The sequence below is a fragment of the Esox lucius genome, chromosome 11 (assembly GCF_011004845.1).
Source record: "Esox lucius isolate fEsoLuc1 chromosome 11, fEsoLuc1.pri, whole genome shotgun sequence".
NCBI classification, from domain to species: Eukaryota; Metazoa; Chordata; class Actinopteri; order Esociformes; family Esocidae; genus Esox; species Esox lucius.
The window spans coordinates 27,271,759-27,294,104 of NC_047579.1; the positions used below are offsets into that span (position 1 = coordinate 27,271,759).

General features: G+C 42.7%; 1 protein-coding gene across 1 annotated transcript; it reads left to right on the forward strand.

Moving 5' to 3' along the window:
- The first annotated feature begins 8,603 nt into the window (after positions 1-8,603).
- On the forward strand, positions 8,604-21,174 carry LOC105012933 (potassium voltage-gated channel subfamily A member 1). Its single transcript, XM_010874099.3, has 3 exons — positions 8,604-8,686; positions 13,355-14,110; positions 18,105-21,174. Exons 2-3 carry the CDS (start codon positions 13,400-13,402, stop codon positions 19,029-19,031), a joined length of 1,638 nt encoding a protein of 545 aa, XP_010872401.2. The 5' UTR covers positions 8,604-8,686; positions 13,355-13,399; the 3' UTR covers positions 19,032-21,174.
- Positions 21,175-22,346: the final 1,172 nt, after the last annotated feature.

Sequence of the window (22,346 nt, forward strand, 5' to 3'; positions counted from 1 at the left end):
TGATGTCAGTTGGGTTGGAAGGCTATCATCAAACGGAAGGGTATCTAGGGGTGTCCAAACCATTCCACAGAGGGCCGTGTGTTTGCAGGTTTTCTCTCTCTCCTTGTACTTGATTGACTAATTAGGTTACTAATTGCTTAGTTTCTACCCTCACCTGGTTGTGTAGGTGTGAACTGGAAACCAATGTATAGGAAAAACCAAAAACCCGCAGACACACGGCCCTCCATGGAATGGTTTGGACACCCAAACTGCTTTTTATATGTGCATAATGTAAACCTATTATCATCATCATACCTCAGTTTGTCATTATATTCCAAGTAGGAACGTAAGTGCTTCTGATGACATGGGAGACATTGGCACAATCATGACATAGTGCACACTTTTCAGCCATCGGTTCTGGCTCAACGGCTCTACTTACACAACCAGTGTCTAAAAATCCAGTGATGCATCTTTAACAAATAGAAGGATATGACTCTTTTATTTCTTTATGAATGATTTAGAGGCTTAACAGATGTAAACATGAAAAGCCTAGTGAATTAAATGCTTAATTGATATTGAGGTTAATTCCTTTTGAAATTATAGGGAGAAATTGTTAACTGCTCAGAGTGCCACTGTCACATGTTGCTGACAAAAATGTAAGGATTACTTGCAGAATGTGAGAACATAAATCCATATTTTTTTTGACACTCTCATGACTTGACCGAAGTAATTAATTTTAAACTTTTTAAAAAATAGTTGGAAATGTTAATTAACAAATCCTTAGTGTTGTTTAAAACCTTTAGTTAGTTAGAAACATAACTTAGTGCCTATTTCATCCTTTACATGTGTAAAATATGGAAATAATAAAATAATATTGTGTCAACTGATTGTAAAATATTGAGTATGAGATGGAAGCACAAACAGGTCTGGCCCTTTTGCCAGAAGTTAACTATGGAAATACAGTGCTTTCGGGTTGGTACTCAGAATCCTTTTATTTCTCCACGAGTTGTTGTCATAGACATAAATCTGAAATTCTTCTTCCTAGATCCTCTGAAGCTCTGTCAGAGTGGCTGAAGAGCGTCGGAAAAACGTCAATCTTCAGGTTTCACCACAGATGTTCAACTGGGTTCAAGCTTGGGCTTGCCCCACAATTGCCCCACAAGGCAATTCACAGAATTTTCCCGAAGCCACACTTGTTGTTGTGATTAAAGATAAATCTGCACCCAGTCTAAGGTCTAGTGCGTTCTGGATTAAGTTCTCTTCAAAGACCTCTCTGAATTTTGCTGCGGTAATCCTTCCCTCAATCTTGATAAGTTTCCCAGTCGCTACTGCTGTAAAGCATCCACATAGCCTAATGCTCTCACCACCATGTTTCACCTTTGGCACAGTATTGTGGAGAAGTCCTTTTTCAGGAAAAACAAAAAGAAAAAAAGAAAGTTTGAAGAGTGCTCTTCTGAATTCACATTGTTGATGTTCCTTCTTATATACTCACCTGCTCAGTATCCATGCATTATGTCTTCTGTCCAAGACATCTAACAAAAATAAATCGGCACACAAACATCAAGAATAGGATAGAATGCTATGCAATCATGGCAACCATAGTTCTAGGTGAAAAATAATTTGCTGACCATGGTCTTCTGATGAGGTGAAGTGCGACATGTGGAGGTGAGGGTGATAGGAACTACATGGGATGAGGGGAAGTGTGACATGTAGAGATGAGGGGGATAGGAACTACATGGGATGAGGGACAGAGTGACATGTGGAGGTGAAGGGGATAAGAACAACATGGGATGAGGGGCAGAGTGAGATGTAGAGGTGAGGGGGATAGGAACAACATGGGATGAGGGGCAGAGTGACATGTAGAGGTGAGGGGGATAGGAACAACATGGGATGAGGGGCAGAGTGACATGTGGAGGTGAGGGGGATAGGAACAACATGGGATGAGGGGAAGTGTGACATGTTGAGATGAGGGGGATAGGAACTACATGGGATGAGGGGCAGAGTGACATGTGGAGGTGAGGGGGATAGGAACTACATGGGATGAGGGGCACAGTGACATGTGGAGGTGAAGGGGATAGGAACTACATGGGATGAGGGGCAGAGTGACATGTGGAGGTGAGGGGGATAGGAACTACATGGGATAAGGGGCAGAGTGACATGTGGAGGTGAGGGGGATAGGAACTACATGGGATGAGGGGCAGAGTGACATGTGGAGGTGAGGGGGATAGGAACAACATGGGATGAGGGGCACAGTGACATGTGGAGGTGAGGGGGATAGGAACTACATGGGATGAGGGGCAGAGTGACATGTGGAGGTGAGGGGGATAGGAACTACACGGGATGAGGGGAAGTGTGACATGTAGAGATGAGTGGGATAGGAACTACATGGGATGAGGGGCAGAGTGACATGTGGAGGTGAAGGGGATAGGAACTACATGGGATGAGGGGCAGAGTGACATGTGGAGGTGAGGGGGATAGGAACTACATGAGATTACAAGAGCCTGATTACAAGAGTCTGAATCCTGCAGTGAACTAAGGTTTTTAGTTGTTGAATTGTAGGGAGAGTTTTTCTCACAGACACTGATGTGAGTTGTGATCTTGTCTGTCCAGTTGGGAGTGTTTTTATTTGCATGTTGTTGTTTTCCCCCAGACAGGGGAGTCTGGGTAAACCTCTTCAGTGGCATCATTGATCCATTCCCTGAGAGGCTTAGCCCATTACAGTGTTTGTCTATGTGAAGATGAGTTGAGCATCAGAGGTCCCTGGAGGCGCATGGGGACAGCGCAGAATGTCCCTTTGATGTCGCTGTAAACAAGTTTCAGTGTATTCTGCTCTCTAGTGCAACAATTCACCAGTTGTTTCTGTCTGAGCAGCTTGCTAAAAATTGCCCAGAATGTTAAAAGCAGAATCTGAGTAATAGGTTTGTGAAAAGTCAAAGAGCGTCTTAGCTTTGCATGAACATACTCAAGTAAATTTGCTCAGCAACTGCTTTCATAATAAAGCTTCTGTCTGTATTCTCTAGATTAAAGTCTGATTCCCCTAAAAGGCCGCTTAGAGATTTACAAAGTGCCCTTGGAAATTATTCAGAGACCTGTGTAATATAATACATTTTTTAATTGATTCAATACCCAAATAGGGTCTTTTACTATTTAAATTGTAATCAATTTAAAATATATATATATATTTTCACTTAGATATTGTGGTTTACTTTGTTTAAATATAGCCAGTAAAGTCAGATTTTGTGTGTTTATGTTTCAGGCTGTAAGGCAACAAAAGGTAAACATTTTGAGAGGGGGGTGGTGACTTTCTTCACCCACTGTATGTGTAAATATATGAATGTGACCAAAACATACATATATTTAAATATATGTATATATAAGTAGATATTTAGATATCTGTCATTTACATAGATCTAAATGCACATACATACAAAGGCTTATTAGTGTCTATAATGCAATTTATGCACAAATAATGATGAAACCAATCAGTGTCTTGAAATGTGAAATCAGCTGTACACTGATGCCAGGATAGGGAGAAGACCATGGTCAGCAAATTATTTTTCACCTAGAACTATGGTTGCCATGATTGCGTAGCATTCTATCCTATTCTTGATGTTTGTGCACCCATGTAGTTCCTATCTCCCTCACCTCCACATGTCACACTGCCCTAATCCCATGTAGTTCCTATCCTCCCACATCTTCATGTCACCCTGGACCTCATCCCGTGTAGTTCCTATCCTCTCACATCTTCATGTCACCCTGGACCTCATCCCATGTAGTTCCTATCCTCTCACATCTTTATGTCACCCTGCCCCTCATCCCTTATAGTTCCTATCCTCTCACATCTTCATGTCACCCTGCCCCTCATCCCTTATAGTTCCTATCCCCTCACATCTTTATGTCACCCTGCCCCTCATCCCTTATAGTTCCTATCCTCTCACATCTTTATGTCACCCTGCCCCTCATCCCTTATAGTTCCTATCCTCTCACATCTTTATGTCACCCTGCCCCTCATCCCTTATAGTTCCTATCCTCCCACATCTTCATGTCACCCTGGACCTCATCCCATGTAGTTCCTATCCTCTCACATCTTCATGTCACCCTGGTCCTCATCCCATATACAGCTCCGGAAAGAATTAAGAGACCACTGCACCTTTTTCTTTCCTATTAAAAAGGTCGAAAAGGAAGTTTGGAAAAGGAAATAAAAAGGTGCAGTGGTCTCTTAATGTTTTACGGTAGTTCCTATCCCCTCTCACCTCCAGATGTCACCCTTCCCCTCACCCCATGTAGTTTCTATCCTCTCACATCTTCATGTCACCCTGGTCCTCATCCCATGTAGTTTCTATCCTCTCACATCTTCATGTCACCCTGGTCCTCATCCCGTGTAGTTCCTATCCCCTCTCACCTCCAGATGTCACCCTGCCCTTCATTCTTTACAGTTCACATCCCCTCTCCTCTCACGTCTTCATGTCATCCTGCACCTCATCCCGTGTAGTTCCTATCCCCTCTCACCTCCAGATGTCACCCTGCCCTTCATTCTTTACAGTTTATATCCCCTCTCATCTCACATCTTCATGTCACCCTGGTCCTCATCCCACATAGTTCCTACCCCCTCTCACTTCCAGATGTCACCCTGCCCCTCATCCCATATAGTTCCTATCCCCTCTCACCTCCAGATGTCACCCTGCCCCTCATCCCATATAGTTCCTATCCCCTCTCACCTCCAGATGTCACCCTGCCCCTCATCCCTATAGTTCCTACCCCCTCTCACTTCCAGATGTCACCCTGCCCCTCATCCCTTATAGTTCCTATCCCCTCACATCTTTATGTCACCCTGCCCCTCATCCCTTATAGTTCCTATCCTCTCACATCTTTATGTCACCCTGCCCCTCATCCCTTATAGTTCCTATCCCCTCACATCTTTATGTCACCCTGCCCCTCATCCCTTATAGTTCCTATCCCCTCACATCTTTATGTCACCCTGCCCCTCATCCCTTATAGTTCCTATCCTCTCACATCTTTATGTCACCCTGCCCCTCATCCCTTATAGTTCCTATCCTCTCACATCTTTATGTCACCCTGCCCCTCATCCCTTATAGTTCCTATCCTCTCACATCTTTATGTCACCCTGCCCCTCATCCCTTATAGTTCCTATCCTCTCACATCTTTATGTCACCCTGCCCCTCATCCCTTATAGTTCCTATCCTCTCACATCTTTATGTCACCCTGCCCCTCATCCCTTATAGTTCCTATCCTCTCACATCTTTATGTCACCCTGCCCCTCATTGTTGTTGTTCTTATCCTCATTGTACTCCTCATCTTTTGCCTGACCACCATTTCACCTGCTAATACAAACATACACAACTCAAAACCACAACCAAAACCCTCCTTGATCCCATGTATTAGTTCACCTACTGTCTGTTTTTAGTCAAACGTAAAATGAGTTTCTCCAGAAGCTTAATGGACACGAGGCTAAGAATGGACTTTATGCTTAAGGAATATACTATATTAAGATGTTCATATAGGTATCATGAAGGTAATCAAGACTGATGCAATCAAGTGCTATAGGGGGTATGATCATGAATGTATAATGAAAGCTATTATAGTCATGTACTATGTATGGCAAATCTCTGTGCATATAATGTCATTGAGGAATTGGAGAAGTTGTAATCTTAGGGCCTTCGAGAGATTAAGGGTTGAAGAAACCAATAAATCAAGACACAGCATCCATTTAATATGCATTTTACAGTGAGGAAAAAAATTATTTGATCCCCTGTGGATTTTATATGTTTGCCCACTGACAAATAAATGATTAGGCTATAATTATAATGGTAGGATTATTTGAACAGTGAGAGACAGAATAACAAAAATAAAATCCAGAAAAACACAAATGATATAAATTGATTTGCATTGTAATGACTGAAATAAGTATTTGATTTACTATGGGATTAAGGTCTGCAAACTGGCTAAGCAACTCCAGGACCTTAATGTGCTTCTTTTTGAGCCACTCCTTTGTTGCCTTGGCTGTGTGAATTGGGTCATTGTCATGCTGGAATATCCATCCACGACCCATTTTCAATGCCCTGGCTGAGGGAAGGAGGTTCTCACCCAAGATTTGACGGTACATGGCCCTGTCCATCGTCCCTTTGATGCGGTGAAGTTGTCCTGTCCCCTTAGCAGAAAAACACCCCAAAAGCATAATGTTTCCACCTCCATGTTTGACGGTGGGGATGGTGTTCTTGGGGTCATAGGCAGCATTCCTCCTCCACCAAACACGGTGAGTTGAGTCGATGCCAAAGAGCTCGATATTGTTCTCATCTGACCACATCACTTTCACCCAGTTCTTCTCTGGATCATTCAGATGTTCATTGGCAAACTGCAGACGGGCCTGTACATGTGCTTTCTTGAGCAGGGGGACCTTGTGGGCGCTCCAGGATTTCAGTCCTTCACAGCGTAATGTGTTACCAATTGTTTTCTTGGTGACTATGGTGTCCCAGCTGCCTTGAGGTCATTGACAAGATCCTCCTGTGTAGTTCTGGGCTGATTCCTCACCGTTCTCATGATCATTGCAACTCCACAAGGTGAGATCTTGCATCGAGCCCCAGACTGAGGGAGATTGACAGTTATTTTGTGTTTCTTCCATTTGTGAATAATCGCACAAAATCAGCAGGGGATCAAATCGTTTTTCGCTCACTGTATGTGACCATTTGTGTGCTAAGGATTAGATAAGACAGTTGATTTAATTGTGATGTAACTGATCACATAAATACTGTGAGCTAGATGCAGTTCAGCGTGCTATCTTTGAATCTTAATGTGTTCATCAGCTGTCTCCATCTGATAAACCTTTACCACAGAGAATTCTACATGAAACAAAAAAGGTTCTATCTGGAAACATTCATGATTCTTCCGGGAATTGCAAAGGGTTTGCAGGCTTCAGAAAAGTCATGACCTTCCAATTGCTAGGGACTATCACCCACCATAAACCCAAGTGGGGGGACAGCGTCACAGCTGTGAGTGACTTAGAAGGCTCAACAGAGGATTTATTATCTGGGCCTAGTGAGGAAACTTTTCCGGACTATGCTGGTTAGTTTGTACACGCCCTTCATTTAGTCCATCCTCTCCCTTCCATCACGGTCTGGTTTCTGACTCCATCTGCCAGCTGCATCGGAATACTGCATGTTGTAGTCTGGTCTACAGAGAATGTGATTGGCTGTCATCAGCCTTCCATCAAGGATCTGCACATCTTTCACAGAGATTCTTACCGAATCTCCTTTGCTGAATCTTTAAGGCAGTTGTTTAGAAATATATAGGTCCATTATAATTTCTCCATATTATTTATCAGATTTTGGACGATAAGGCATGCACCTTAGTGGATATCGTGGGTCAATATCCAATTTAGTTTTGTTGTCTTCTTTGCACAGATTGTGACTAACTTTCTATGGCAAGTTTCTATGGCTTCATATGGCTAAAGCAGATGTAAAATGATTTGGTAACTTCATTTGCTTCACAGTAACTGAAATGCATTTCAATCAGGAGAGATCATCAGGTAGGATGTGTTTGTATGAAATAAGATACGCATTGCTTTCCATTAGGATGTGTCGCTGTCCTTCAAACAAGTTCTGCTCAACTTTTTGAGCATGGTAGAAGGTAAGAGAATACATACAGACTTTACCTGTAGCTTTCATTGATGTGGTCATGCTATAGCAGATAGCTCCATCCGTTTAAAACCTATATACATTTAGTAGATTGAAAGTCAAGGGTGACGTGTACGCCTCACTGTGTACTGACTACTCCAATGCAAATGTTTGTCAACACACCATCTCCCTGAGTCATTACCTGTTTAACACGTCCGCAGTATAACCTTGGCTAAATAAACTCCCTAATCCAGCATGCATTAGGCTCAGGAAAGATAAGCACAGGAGGAGTGCCATGGCTTTTGTTGTTGGTTTTTCGTTTGTTTTGTCTCAGAACAGGTATGACATCTTTGTACATGGTGGAGACAAGGGTCACACATTTTTCCTGACCACACCTCACCGAATAATCTATGTCAGTGTTTTAGTGCATGTTTCTGGAGATGTTACATAGTCAGGAAAAAACAAGTCCTGGGTAGGAACAATATCAACACCCAAGCAAAAACCCTTATATGAATGTTACTTGGGGTGCTGTGAATACATTAGTACATGTGTTGTGGATACTGTATGTGTGTGTGTGTGTGTGTGTGTGTGTGTGAGAGAAAGAATGTTAAACTTGGAGAGCGGGGCAAGGGGGCTGACATTTGGAGGCGGGGGGTATCAGAAGGACTCTCTGCTGAGGCTGGGGAGGGATGGCGGCGGATTGAATTTCAACCTGACAGCATTCTACGGAAAAATTGTGAGCGTGAGAGAGGGCGAAGGGGTGAGACCGAAGACAGTGACCTACAAACAAGCATAACTACCTTCACTTCACCCGGGGTGGAGAATCAGCAGACAGATTAGCACTACCCCTGAAGGAGCCACGGTGCCCCCGACATTCCCCTCCACTATCAGACCTGGCACCGCTAGAGGTGGGAGGGAGGGACACGAGGCAGGGATATACAGGCAGGGAGACAGCCGGAGGGAGGGTCGGACAGACAGACAGGCAGACACCCCTGGGTGGAGGTACAGTGGGCGACGGCACCGCAACTCTGTTAGGTGTAATTAGTCTCTATCAACAGCGGCTGACTAGCAGAGGGGTGAGTGGGGAAGTGCATGCGGCTCCTTGTAAATAGAACCAATGCTACGGCTCTTACTACGAACCAGCTTGCATGGGCACGGCTTGTGACCGAGTCAGTGGTGTCCTGAAAATGTCTGTGCTCCCTATGAAGACAGCTCTTCTAGCCATTAATGTCATTCACACTGAACAAAAAAGGTTAAATGTTAGTGTTAAAATGACACCTGTTAGAGTGATTATTTCATTTTACATATGATGTAATTAAGATATGTAATGTAGTTGTAAAATGTAATTTGATTCTTTGTCGGTTGATCGGCATAAATTACCTGAAATCCTGCTTTTAAATATGGATTTGTGAGACTTTCCTTCAGGGGATATTTAGGTTCTTGTGAGAAGATAGAAGTAGACTGGCTAGTTGTACGAGCTAGTTTTACTTACTACTTTTTTGTTGATTCGATTGATCTATTTGTTTACCTGGAGCACAGTCCCGTTTGGCTCAGTTGGTAGGGCATGTTTCTCTCAATGCCAGGGCTATGTTCACTTCTCACAGGGGTCCAGTATGAAAACTAAATGATTCACTCACTACTCTAAGTTGCTCTGGATAATACTGTCCACTAAATGATATATGTTTGGTTTGCCATTATCTCCAGCCAAGGCAAGATATCTTCCTGGGGTTGACAGAAGACAAACAACAACAAAACACTGACATATTGACAAACGAGAACAGTCCCACAAAATTTTAAATTTTTAAACAACCACACTACTGAAGCACAGTTGTGTAGACTGTATCAGCATGTTGGATTTTGTCTGTTTATTTCTTTGCAGTCCTTGTGCCATAGGATGTTTTATCAGTTTTTTCCCTGTTTGCTTTAGGAGGAAAGGATGGAAATATGTTGGGCATGCAACTGATAATGATATTGTAAAATATTTTGCGTTGCCTTGAATTTGTTTTGCTCTGGCCTTAAATAAATCACAGCTAAAAGAGCTGACCATTTGGGTTAAGACCGTGCAGTTATTTTATTGTCTCTGACTTCAACGTCCTAGACATCGTCCTAGACAACGTCCTATCTAAAATGCAATTAATAAATGCTAAATTATAATTGATTTGCTGTAAATAATGCATTCCCTTTATTGAACAGAATTCGTTGGGATTAGTAGGTCACCAAGGGAGGCTAGGACACGTATAAATATTTAGAAGCCAATGAATAAAGTGATTATCAGGGAAGGAAAAAAACACTATAGGAGGGGAAATTAGTTACAAAGCCTCTAACAGTGCTTCTCAAATTTACTGTAGGGACAAACAATTTGGCAAACAAATTGATGAGTAGTACGCAACTTGTAGACAACTTGACCTGGATAGCCTTCATGCTAATTGGCTTAGTGGTATTTATTTATAGATTAAGAGCAGCTGGGTTGAAAAAAGAGGAAAAGTATACATCCTTTTTTCTTAGGTTGAATCAAAAGAACCAACATGAGAAAACTGTCACAGAACAAATTTCCTATCAAGGGCAATTTCTTATATCATCAAATCAGATACTACAGGGGCCCCTGTCACATGCAACAGGAATTAAGTGATAGACAAGATGACCCAAAGTGAAGTGATTAGGGAAAGGGAATAATGGCTAATTATCTAAACATGTTGATCAACGGAGAGCGGTACAAAAAGGAGACATACTAGTACCGCTTTATTCTTCTTAGATATCAAATCAATCAACAGTTTCAATATAGCAGGTTTGAGATGGATGGTCCAACATTGTAAATGCGGAATCTCCATGAAACCAAATGATTAGAAATGTACCTTATTGATTATGGGTTCCAACCTTTTTGCATACCAATTCCGTTGAGTAATGGTCCAGTGGGCATGCTTGGCATTCAAAGTCCAGAATGAAGAGCCTAGTAAAGGAGAAACTAACCAAAAGGAAAAACAGAGACGACATGGAGACTTTTTGTTGTCTTTATATGGTTGAGTGAAATTGGAAAACACCTCAGTTGTCTCTCAGCTCATTACTCCCTCTCACTTCAATCCCCAGAAAAAGTTTTCTTAAAACAGTTTGGAGATCTTTCATCATATGGAATTATGAACCAAAAGGGTCAAAGAGAAATATATATAACACTTTTGAAAAATAGTTGGATTTTATCTTAAAAAAGACAAATCCACCGTTTCAATCTCAAAGTATACTATTTTTCATCAGAAAAAAATAATTGTATATTAAATAGTTTCTGCATGATTTCTTGAATTTAATATACGGATGAATACAAATCCTATTTTATAGAGTGTTTAATTTTTTATAGACAGGAATCAGAATGGTGTGTGATAAGAAACACTTGTGAAATCCTTAATACAACTAGTAGGTATATGAGACAGTTATGAGAAAGAAAAGAGAAACTGTAGTTCTCAAACCTCTCCTCTGGGACCCTCAGCATTTCCATGTACAGATCTAACCTATTCCAGAGCTAGCACCTGATTGAAATTGTAAATGGCAATCTAGCCCTAATAGATATGTCAGGTAATTTTTTTTATCCTGTTTGGAATGGTCTGAGAGTAAGAACACTAAATACTGTACTCGTTCCAAATTGGTTGTGAAACACTGCTATACTGTAGAAGGGTTAATAAAGAAAGTGGGAGGTCCCTGGACTGTTGAAAGTGGGGACAGGTTGTGTGCCAAGAGGAATGGACTTGATGTTCCAGGCTTGTGACATTCCTGGGTGTCATTGTTTGTTGGTGTAATAAGTAGTGTTCCTTTAGTTTTTTTGTCCTTTTTGTAGACATGTTTTGAACAACTCAAGCCGTAATCCTAACTTCCACCCTTCTTCTACCCTCAATTTCTATAATGGGAACATAAGTACACACATATCTTATGAGCAAGGTAATGCAACAGCCCCCTGTGAAAAGGTCACTGCCTCCTTACACTCAATAAATTATTTTGACACCTTTAACTGAAATGACTGCAACTAAGCACTGTAGCTGGCAATCAGTGCCTCAAATTGTTCTTACATTTTTTTTATTCCACTCTTCCAATGCGGAACTACTCTCATTTACAAGGGACATAACATGTCGTTATGTACAGAGAGGGAAAAATGATTTGATCCCCTGTTGATTTTGTACGTTTGCCCATTGACAAAGAAATGATCTGGCTATAATTTTAATGGTAGGATTTGAACAGTGAGAGACAGAATAACAACAACAAAATCCAGAAAAACGCATGTCAAAAATGTTATAAATTGATTTGCATTTTAATGAGTGAAATAAGTATTTGATCCCCTCTCAATCAGAAAGATTTCTGTCTCCCAGATGAGGGAGACACTCTAAAATGCTCCTAATCTCAGCTTGTTACCTGTATAAAAGACTGTCCACAGAAGAAATCAATCAGATTCCAAACTCTCCACCATGGCCAAGACCAAAGAGCTGTCCAAGGATGTCAGGGACAAGATTGTAGACCTACACAAGGCAGGAATGGGCTACAAGACCAATAGCCAAGCAGCTTGGTAAGAAGGTGACAACAGTTGGGGCGATTATTTGCAAATGGAAGAAACACCAAAGAATTGTCTGTCTCCCTGGGTCTGGGGCTCCATGCAAGATCTCACCTCATGGAGTTCCAATGATCATGAGAACGGTGAGGAATCAGCCCAGAACTACACGGGAGGATCTTGTCAATGATATCAAGGCAGCTGGGACACCATAGTCACCAAGAAAACAATTGGTAACACATTACGCTATGAAGGACTGAAATCCTGCAGCGCCCACAAAGTCCCCCTGCTCAAGAAAGCACATGTACAGGCCCGTCTGCAGTTTGCCAATGAACATCTGAATGATTCAGAGAAGAACTGGGTGAAAGTGTTGTGGTCAGATGAGAACAATATCGAGCTCTTTGGCATCAACTCAACTCACCGTGTTTGGTGGAGGAGGAATGCTGCCTATGACCCCAAGAACACCATCCCCACGTCAAACATGGCGGTGGAAACATTATGCTTTGGGGGTGTTTTTCTGCTAAGGGGACAGGACAACTTCACCGCATCGAAGGGATGATGGACAGGGCCATGTACTGTCAAATCTTGGGTGAGAACCTCCTTCCCTCAGCCAGGGCATTGAAAATGGGTCGTGGATGGGTATTCCAGCATGACTATGACCCAATACACACAGCCAAGGCAACAAAGGAGTGGCTCAAAAAGAAGCACATTAAGGTCCTGGAGTTGCTTAGCCAGTCTGCAGACCTTAATCCCATAGTAAATCTATGGAGGGAGATGAAGGTTCGAGTTGCCAAATGTCAATCTCGAAACCTTAATGACTTGGAGAAGATCTGCAAAGAGGAGTGGGACAAAATCTCTCCTGAGATGTGTGCAAACCTGGTGGCCAACTACAAGAAAAGTCTGACCTCTGTGATTGCCAACTAGGGTTTTGCCACCAAGTACTAAGTCATGTTTTGCAGAGGGATCAAATACTTATTTCAGTCATTACAATGCAAATCAATTTATATCATTTTTGACATTCGTTTTTCGGGGTTTTGTTGTTGTTATTCTGTCTCTTCAAATAAACCTACCATTAAAATTATTGACTGATAATTTCTTTGTCAGTGGGCAAACGTACAAAATCAGCAGGGGATAAAATATTTTTTTCCCTCACAGGACCTTTTGGCAGTGCCTGATATGGTTCTTGATAACTTCAGCAATGCTGTGCATTTCTCTTCTCCAGAGTGTCGGAAAAAGAGCAAAACTGAAGTGAAAGGCTGACCGAGGGATGGAGAACCATGACAACGGAGGAAGTGGAGGCGGGGGAGGAGATGGGGGAGGAGAGAAGAAACAGGAGAGCGACAGTGATAAACGGACAAAGGACCAGCGCAACAAGGCGGAGAAGGGAGAGAAGGAGACGGAGAACGAAGGCGGTGAAAAGGAGAGGGTGGAGGGGAAGAGTCGCCGTCGCTCAGGATCCCTGTGGAGGGGGGGCTGGGCCCTGACCGAGCGGCTGGCCATTAACGTGTCAGGGATGCGCTATGAGACACAGCTTCGCACTCTGGCCCAGTTTCCCGACTCCCTCCTGGGGGACCCCCGCCGCAGGATTCGCTACTTTGACCCTCTGCGCAATGAGCTGTTCCTGGACCGGAACCGGATCTGCTTCGACGCCATCCTCTACTTCTACCAGTCCGGCGGGCGGCTCCGGCGGCCGGCCAATGTGCCCCTGGATGTGTTCATGGACGAGCTTCGCTTCTACGAGCTGGGCGAGGACATCCTGGAACGCTTCAAGGAGGATGAGGGCTTCCCCAAGGAGGAGGTACCGGCGCTGCCTGAGAATGACTTTCAGAGGAAGGTGTGGATGCTGTTTGAGCACCCGGAATCCTCCTCAGGTGCGCGCATCATTGCCATCATCAGCGTCATGGTCATCGTGGTGTCCATTGCCATCTTCTGCATTGAAACGCTGCCTGATTTCAGGAACGAGAAGGAGCTCAGAGAGGTGAGAGGGGCCATAGTGGAGCAAAGGGCTTGAGGGGAACACATAAAGTGTACACAGATGTACAAGACAGGGGAATGGCGAACCATGGCTATTGGCCCTAGGCATTCTGTGGAGGGAAAAGTCCTTGACAACGTTGTGCCCGAACTGAATGATCAAAACATCTGAAGCAAGAGAGTTGATGCTTTTTGATGACATCATGAATTAATCAAACATACCTGAGCCAGAGTTGGAGCGCAGTGGAGCACGCTTCATTTCATTAGAATGCAAAGCGGTTTAAACATCTTCCTCCATCGCCTTTCTATATTTCGGCATAGCCTAGGACATGCGGTTGAAATGCTGAGTGCTTCTTCTCAGATTGCCTACTTCAGAAGCAAGTGGCAACCAAACCATTCCAGGAGTAGCTGTGTTTGTGAAAAATGTTGTTGTATTAAGTGATTATGGAGTGAGCATTGAATGATTTTTAGCAAAGTGGGGGAAATGAACGTTGACTGGAGAGGAATGTTCAGTGACTGATGAGCTGGAGTACAGTCAGGTGACCTTCTCTAACATACTCTGGCCTGAGCTGTGGGCAGCAACGCCACAGTAGCCAGACGATTCAGAGTAATGTAACTAGTAGCAGCACCCACACCCACCGATAAATAAAGGACGAGACAGCAACAGTCACCAGACATATTCCACCTGAACTAGGTACATATTATAAAACAGACCTACCATGCCATTAGAAAAATATGAATAAATAAACAGCAAAATAAAAAAGCATTTCACACTATTCACCAGATGTAATAAGCCCAAACCATGACAATACGAAAACATTTCCGAATCAAAATGTACTACTATTACTTCTAAATGCAAACACGAATTATGAAGTTCAACAGACAAGTTAGAATGCAACACTATCAGTCTCGCATTGTCATAATATTATTTTCATTGACAGTTAACCTGCTAAAAATAAACTACGACACTTACAAGATGATGATGATTTAAAACATAACCTCTTGTTGGAAGTTAATTTTCTAAAAGGCAGACGTAAAAAAAAATTGCCAAAATAATTCTTAAAAACCGCTGGAGCCACTTCAGAAGTCAGTTAAGTCAAAAACCAAGAACAGAACAATTACTAGCTATTAGTTAGTGTTGTGTTTCCAGGTCTTCAAGAAGCCGTAATGCATCATTTGCTTCCTCCACAACACTCCTACCTATTAAAAGGCAAATGGTGATTGGTTGATTCTACTGACATTCCAAAATGCTACTCTTAAATGAGTTGGTCAGATGGCCAAATCCTGAAGACCTAGCTACATTTTATGACAGGCACCTCTTTTTCCAGCACAAACTGAAGAAATCGAATAGGAAAAACATTAAAATGAAGACAAACAATTTTGGTCTTTAAAAAAGTAATTAAATAACAAACAAGGGATAATACATGAAATATACTGTTCATATATTCGCATCAATGTTCAGGCCCTCTCCGAAAGTACCAATGAGAGGACACCTTAATAGAGAACACCACTAATACAGAAAGAGGAAGTGACCAAGATAAGGGCTCACAAGGAGGGTGACTGAACACAAATCAAAGGAAGAGACTAAGATGGAGGCAGAGGTATTAGAGGCAGGAAGGGAAGTAGGACGGAGGGGTTTAAAAGGAAGGTGACGAACACAGAATTGGAGGGAGGGGCAGAATGAAGATGAATGTATGTTGACAGGCTGCTAAGAGAACAGAGGGTAAGCACAGTGGGAGCTTGATAATGGGGTAATGGTGGACGGTTGCTGAAGGGTGACACTGGGTGAAAGTTGATAACAGGTGTCAACCAGTAGATCATAAACACTATGTGTGACCACACATGCAACACACACCCACTCATACATGACATGGATCATACAGGACCTATGGAACGAAGGAACACGGAGTGGCTAGGTGTGACCAAACATTTTGTCAGGGTGGGGTTACAAGAACCAGAAGAACATGGAAAGGAGACCGGGAAGCGATGGTTAGAAGATGGAAAGAGGCGTCCGGCTTTGGCTGAGATTATTTTAGTATGGTTGTTAAATCAGATACTCTTACGCTGATTGAGAGAGAGTGAAACGGAGAGAGGAGCATGTCTCCCATTACTCCTTAGAGATCTAAAGAAGCTATCTATAGAGGAAGGACAACCCTAAGAGCACATCAACACACAAACACTAGTTCCTATTAATAAACACACTGACTCATACCCACTGAAAGAGGCATGGAAAGAGTAGTACAGAACACCTATTTGATGACTAGCACAGCATGAAATGAACTCCACATGCCTAGTGGCATACTGACAAGGTGGGCTTATCAGGCTTTGGGCTTTCACGTTACATGCAGAAGCACAGAACACAAGCTACACGGCTGGTCTTACCAAAGCATTATATAGACACAACACCTGCTCCCTTTCTTAACCACATGACCAGAACATCTGACCTAAGACACAGCTGTGGCTGTGTACAGCCTTAGAATGAGGCAACGGAAAATAAATAATTGTCTTTTACAATACCATCTCCCCACACTGAAAAGCCAGCATAAAACTAGGTGTAACTCACTGCAAAACTATAGCTGTAACTCTCTGAATTCAGTTAGCTAAACCATGTTGTGTAAGGCTAGCTCTAATTGAATTAAGCTAGTGCTAACTCACTGCGAAATCATGGCAGTTACTCACTGCCTTACACTAGCTCTAACTCACTGCATAACGCTAGCTCTAACTCACTGCATGAAGCTAGCTCACTTTGTAAGTAATGTAAGACTCTAACGCATGTATGGTTTGTTCTATATTCCTTATTGGGTGACAGAGTGAGAATGACTGTCAGGGCAGTGTGACCATGGCTTTTGAACTTTAAAGGTGAGGACAATTAAAGTGGGTGACAAATGTCTGGCATGCAATAGTTGTGTCTGTGGCTTTCAGTTGTCAAGCATTTCCGGCCTCAGAACATTAACATTTGCTGGATAAGCACAAAAAAACTGCAGCAGAGGGTTATTTCATTCCAAACTGTCTGGCAGTCATCATGACTGATTCACTTTAAGACTGCTTCTAAGAAAACACTGTCAGGATGAAATGAAGTGTAAGAATCCACTTTCATTCCAGCCCGTGATGAAACATTATCCAGTCACACGCAAGCATTCAACATAAGGTTTTTTTCCTTTTATACATAGAAAAGTATAGAACACGAATGTATCAAAGTGTTGTGAAGAAAGATAGACAAACAGAGAATACTAATACTAATACAGTATCGCAGTCTTCACAGCCTTAACCAGGCTGTGATGACAGAAGCATTTTCCATGTGCAGACTGAAGAGAAACTTTGTCGCCTCTAAAATGATCACTTCTCCACACTCCTTCCTCTCATGTTTACTCCAGTCATCAGATTACCCCGTGACATTTAAGAGACCTTACTATGTATTCTGTGTTTTTTATGTCATATCTACCTATATAACCACAGTCTACCTACCTCTATTACCCCCACCTATCTACTTCTAAAACCACAGTCTATCTACCTCTAAAACTAGTCTGTCTACCTCTAAAACCACAATTTTTCTTCCTCTATTACCACAGTCTATCTACTTGTAAAAGCACAGTCTATCTATCTCTATAACTTCAGTCTATCTACAGCTTTAACGACGGTTTATCTACCTCTCTAATTACAGTCTATCAATCTCTATAACTTCAGTCTATCTACAGCTATAATGACGGTTTATCTACCTCTCTAATTACAGTCTATCTACAGCAATAACTACAGTCTATCTATCGCTGTAACCATGCTCTATCCCTTACGAAAGTCTATCTACTTCTAAAACCACAGTCAATCTCCCTCTAAAACCACAGTCTATCTATCTCTAAAACCCCAGTCTGACCCCACTTCCCTGTTTTTTCTACAGGTTTTACAGTATATACTGTATGTCTATACTCTCGTCATTGTTCTACCTCCCACCTACTAGTCACTTTTGCTTTATTTCTAACACCTTTTGTTTCCCTCTGTCTCTCCAGAAATTCACCTACCAGCCCCATCCGACCATCCCCAATGTCACCATCACGATCCCCCCAACTGCTAGTGCCTTCCATGACCCCTTCTTCCAGGTGGAGACAATATGTATCTGCTGGTTCTCCTTTGAGCTCGTAATGCGCTTAGCCAGCGCTCCGAGTAAGCTGCATTTCTTTAAGGACGTGATGAACACTATCGACTTCCTTGCCATCATTCCCTACTTTGTCACCCTGGGAACCGAGCTGGCCCGGGACAAGACTTCCAACAAGGACCCGGGCATGTCTCTTGCCATCATCAGGGTCATCCGGCTTATCCGCGTGTTCAGGATCTTCAAGCTGTCCCGTCACTCCAAGGGCCTCCAGATCCTGGGCCAGACGCTGAAGGCCAGCCTCAGAGAGCTGGCCCTGCTCATCTTCTTCCTCTTCATCGGTGTCATCCTGTTCTCCAGCGCCGTCTACTTCGCAGAGGCGGACAGCCCCGAAACGGTGTTCACCAGCATCCCTGAGGCCTTCTGGTGGGCCGTGGTGTCCATGACTACAGTGGGCTACGGGGACATGTACCCCAAGACTCTGGGGGGGAAGCTGGTGGGCTCCATGTGCGCCATCGCCGGCGTGCTCACCATCTCCCTGCCCGTTCCCGTCATCGTGTCCAACTTCAGCTACTTCTACCACAGAGAGACGGAGTGTCTGGAGAACAGCAGCGAGTTCACCCACGTCAGCACCTCTCTGTGGGAGGACGAGGAGGACGAGGGGGACGAGGGGGACGAGGGGCCCGACGGGGACGGGGAGTACTTTCCCCTGTATGTGGGCGACTGCAGGGGAATCTGTAACCCTCTCAACGGGACACTGCTGGCTGGGCTCTGTGGGGGGCAGGACCACGGGGAGACCAGAGGAAACATGTACCTCAGGGAACCCCTGGTCACTCAGGTGTGAGAGAGGATAGACTGACAGAGGATCTTCTGAAAACAAACCTTGTATACTGCCTCCAAGTGGAATAGAACGCCAGAAAGAAAGAAAATGGGTGGCAAGGTCAAATAAAACAGGAACACTACTTATTTTCACAGGGCACACTTTAACCCCTTCAATGACTCACTCAGTTTCAGGACACATCAGACCATGTTCACACACAGTCTTTAAAGTCTCACAACTTGAACATCACTTTCAATAAAGATTGCTTTTGCTTTTGACACTAAAAGATAACAGTATGATCATACTGACAAAAAACAAACAGCTGAAACAGAATACATGTTTATATCCAGAAGTATTTGGACAGTTCAATATTATTTATGTTTTGGACTTTGTTCCCCTGCACTTACAACTTTTAATGATTCTGTGACTTTAAGGTAGAGTACAAAGTGTTAAACCAGTATGTGACAATTGCAAAATAACATATTTCCAATCAAAGTTCCACAAACAAATTATTTCAAAATACCAATTTCACAAGTTACAAAAATGCATCCAAATGTAAATATTTTTTTTTTAATCTACATTGGGTTAACGGTTAAAAATTATAGCACTTATACACAATTATTTATTCTAATAGTCCTAGCACATGTCTCTTCAAATCTCTTGGATGCATTTGCAGTTAGTTTCAGCTGTTTTTTCTGATTATTTTGTGCCCAATCAAAATTAATGGTAAGTTGTACTGTGTAATTTTGGAGTAATTGTTACTGCAAAATAGAATAGAATTTATCTATGAATGCAAAATGAATGTGAATGCAATCATGATTATGGTTCATCCTGAATGTTTTTTGAATAATGTTGAGTGAGAAGGTCACAGAGGTGGAAAGGTCATATTCCCAAGACACCTCTCACCCTTAACAATAACAGAGGAGGTAAAAAATTTTTTTAGGATTATCAGCAATCATGGGAGCATCTGTTTTAATGTATGTGTTCATAAAACACTATTATTTTTATTCTGGTCATGTTCCAACTAGACTGTCAATCCATAGTTGTCTATACAGTACATAAAACTCTTACAATAGTATATGTTTATGTTGACTCCCTTCAAGTGAACTGATTTGCAATTTTATTTCTTATCGTGGGCTAGCTATTGGAATTGTGAGCTAGCTACCTAAATACAGTGTCTGGTTTTGAATGTGTAGTGGGTTAATCTGCTGATGGGACTGAGCACCTGCCTATGAAAGCTATGTCAGAAATGGTCAGCAGTGATATTGTGTTGACACGGAACACAAAGAAACTAGCCAGGGGCGGGGGGGCTGTGGTGTGGACAGGCAGCAGGTCTACGTGTTGGTCCTTGGTCTGTGTAGTTGTCACTGTGTAATGGATACAGCCAGGCTGGGCAGCAGGGAAATCTGACCCAGGCCCTAATGAATCATGTAGCTGTCAGCCTTCCTGATGACCCTCCCTCCCAATGGTTGTGCAGGGCAAACACAAATCCACACTCACCACGCTGAGGTTTTACCTGTCAGGCCAAAGACGCCGGTGCCTTTATTAGCCCGCCTACTACTAGCAAATTTCTCTGGGCCTCCTGAGTAGTAACAGTGTGAAGCAAGTGTTGGGTGGGGGAGGGGGGGGGGTTCCCACCGTGGGATTCCTTGTCAAGCCACGCTCCAGTGACTTTCTGTGGCGAGTCAGGCACCTGCAACCTAACTGTAGTCATTAGCCAGGATGTTCTCCAAGGACGTCAGGCACATAGCTCGCAGTTGATTTCTTGAGTATTGTGATAAGATGCACAGATTGGCGGGCCTCGACTCTCCTGAGCTCACTGGCAGTTTCTGACAGGATGCCAGGGGGCAGTCACAAGTTGGAGAAACAACACTGGGAGACCTGGGTGGGACGGTTGCTTTGTCTCATGTTTACTGGGCTTTATACCTGTGTTTATATGACCACATATGTTTGTCCAACTCTATCGCTATTGTCCATGTCGGGTGAGAATTGTATGTAGTAGTATGTAAATGGAGGAAGAAGCGTCTGTGTGTGTGTGTGTGTGTGTGTGTGTGTGTGTGTGTCTTTGTTGCAATTACCAGTATGTAGAACTTTGTGCTCTGTTAAGTGTGAACACTGTTTATACTATACATTATCTATTTATTAATAAAGATCATATTTTATCACATCTCAATTTCAGAGTCATTGTTTTGCTCAAAAATGGACGTTGAGTCAACAAGGGTCATTGGGTGCCCTTCAGAAGGAAGGGTTACCAGAAAATACAGCCACTTACAAGCACGTGCACACAGATCTCTACATATGGGTGGTCCTGGGAATCAAACCTAAACTAATTTTGGTAGATTTAATTAAAATGCCATCTGTTTAATTTAAAAAGAGAGCAGATTGGATCATTTTAGGTCACAGTTCACACGCACTCCAAAGGATTGGGTTGATTTCTTCTCTTGTAGCTTATTCTTGAGCCTCCAGGGGTCACAGTTCCCTCTGTTACAGTACACAGGAGATAAAATCATATCCCATCTCAGGTATCAACGGCCTCTAAATGGAAGTGACATCAGCCAGTGCCAAGACGTCTTCTTGGTCAGGGTAGTGATGAAACTCAGAGAAACTCAATGTTTGTGATTGTTACTAAAACAGAGAAGCGCAATCTAAATAAAACCGGGATAAGCCAACCAGAGTTTAAGAGAAGTTGGTTCATCAGCACGGACGACGTGTTTTGGAGCGGATGAGGCATCTCTTTAGAACCTCGCTGATTGATGACGATCCCTGTGATTAAATTCTTGACCCCCTCCCACCGGGTTGGCCGACGTCCCTGTCATGTGATGCAGTTACAGTGTTTCATACAGACAACTTATTTAGTGGTTTGTGGTTTGGTGAGATTAATGCTGGCTTTTGGTTACTATTCATGGAATCCGCAAAAAAACACAGGCCATTCTTGTTGTGATGAATTCCTGTATACGATCCAGAAAGATTCAGGCCACTGTAGAATTCTTACTCATACTGTCTGTCTCTCTGAACACAATTTGAATATATATTCTATTACTCATACTGTCTGTCTCTCTGAACACAATTTGAATATATATTCTATTACTCATACTGTCTGTCTGTCTGAACACAATTTGAATAGAGATTATATTACTCATACTGTCTGTCTCTCTGAACACAATTTGAATAGAGATACTATTAGTCATACTGGCTGTCACTCTGAACACAATTTGAATAGAGATTCTATTACTCATACTGTCTGTCTCTCTGAGCACAATTTGAATAGAGATTCTATTACTCATACTGTCTGTCTCTCTGAGCACAATTTGAATAGAGATTCTATTACTCATACTGTCT

What these genes read in the sequence shown, in the direction of transcription:
- LOC105012933 (XM_010874099.3), top strand. Translation starts at nt 13,400, where the DNA reads ATGGAGAACCATGACAACGGAGGAAGTGGAGGCGGGGGAGGAGATGGG. An exon ending in ACGAGAAGGAGCTCAGAGAG is followed by an intron (nt 14,111 to 18,104) that starts GTGAGAGGGGCC and finishes CTGTCTCTCCAG; the next exon opens with AAATTCACCTACCAGCCCCA.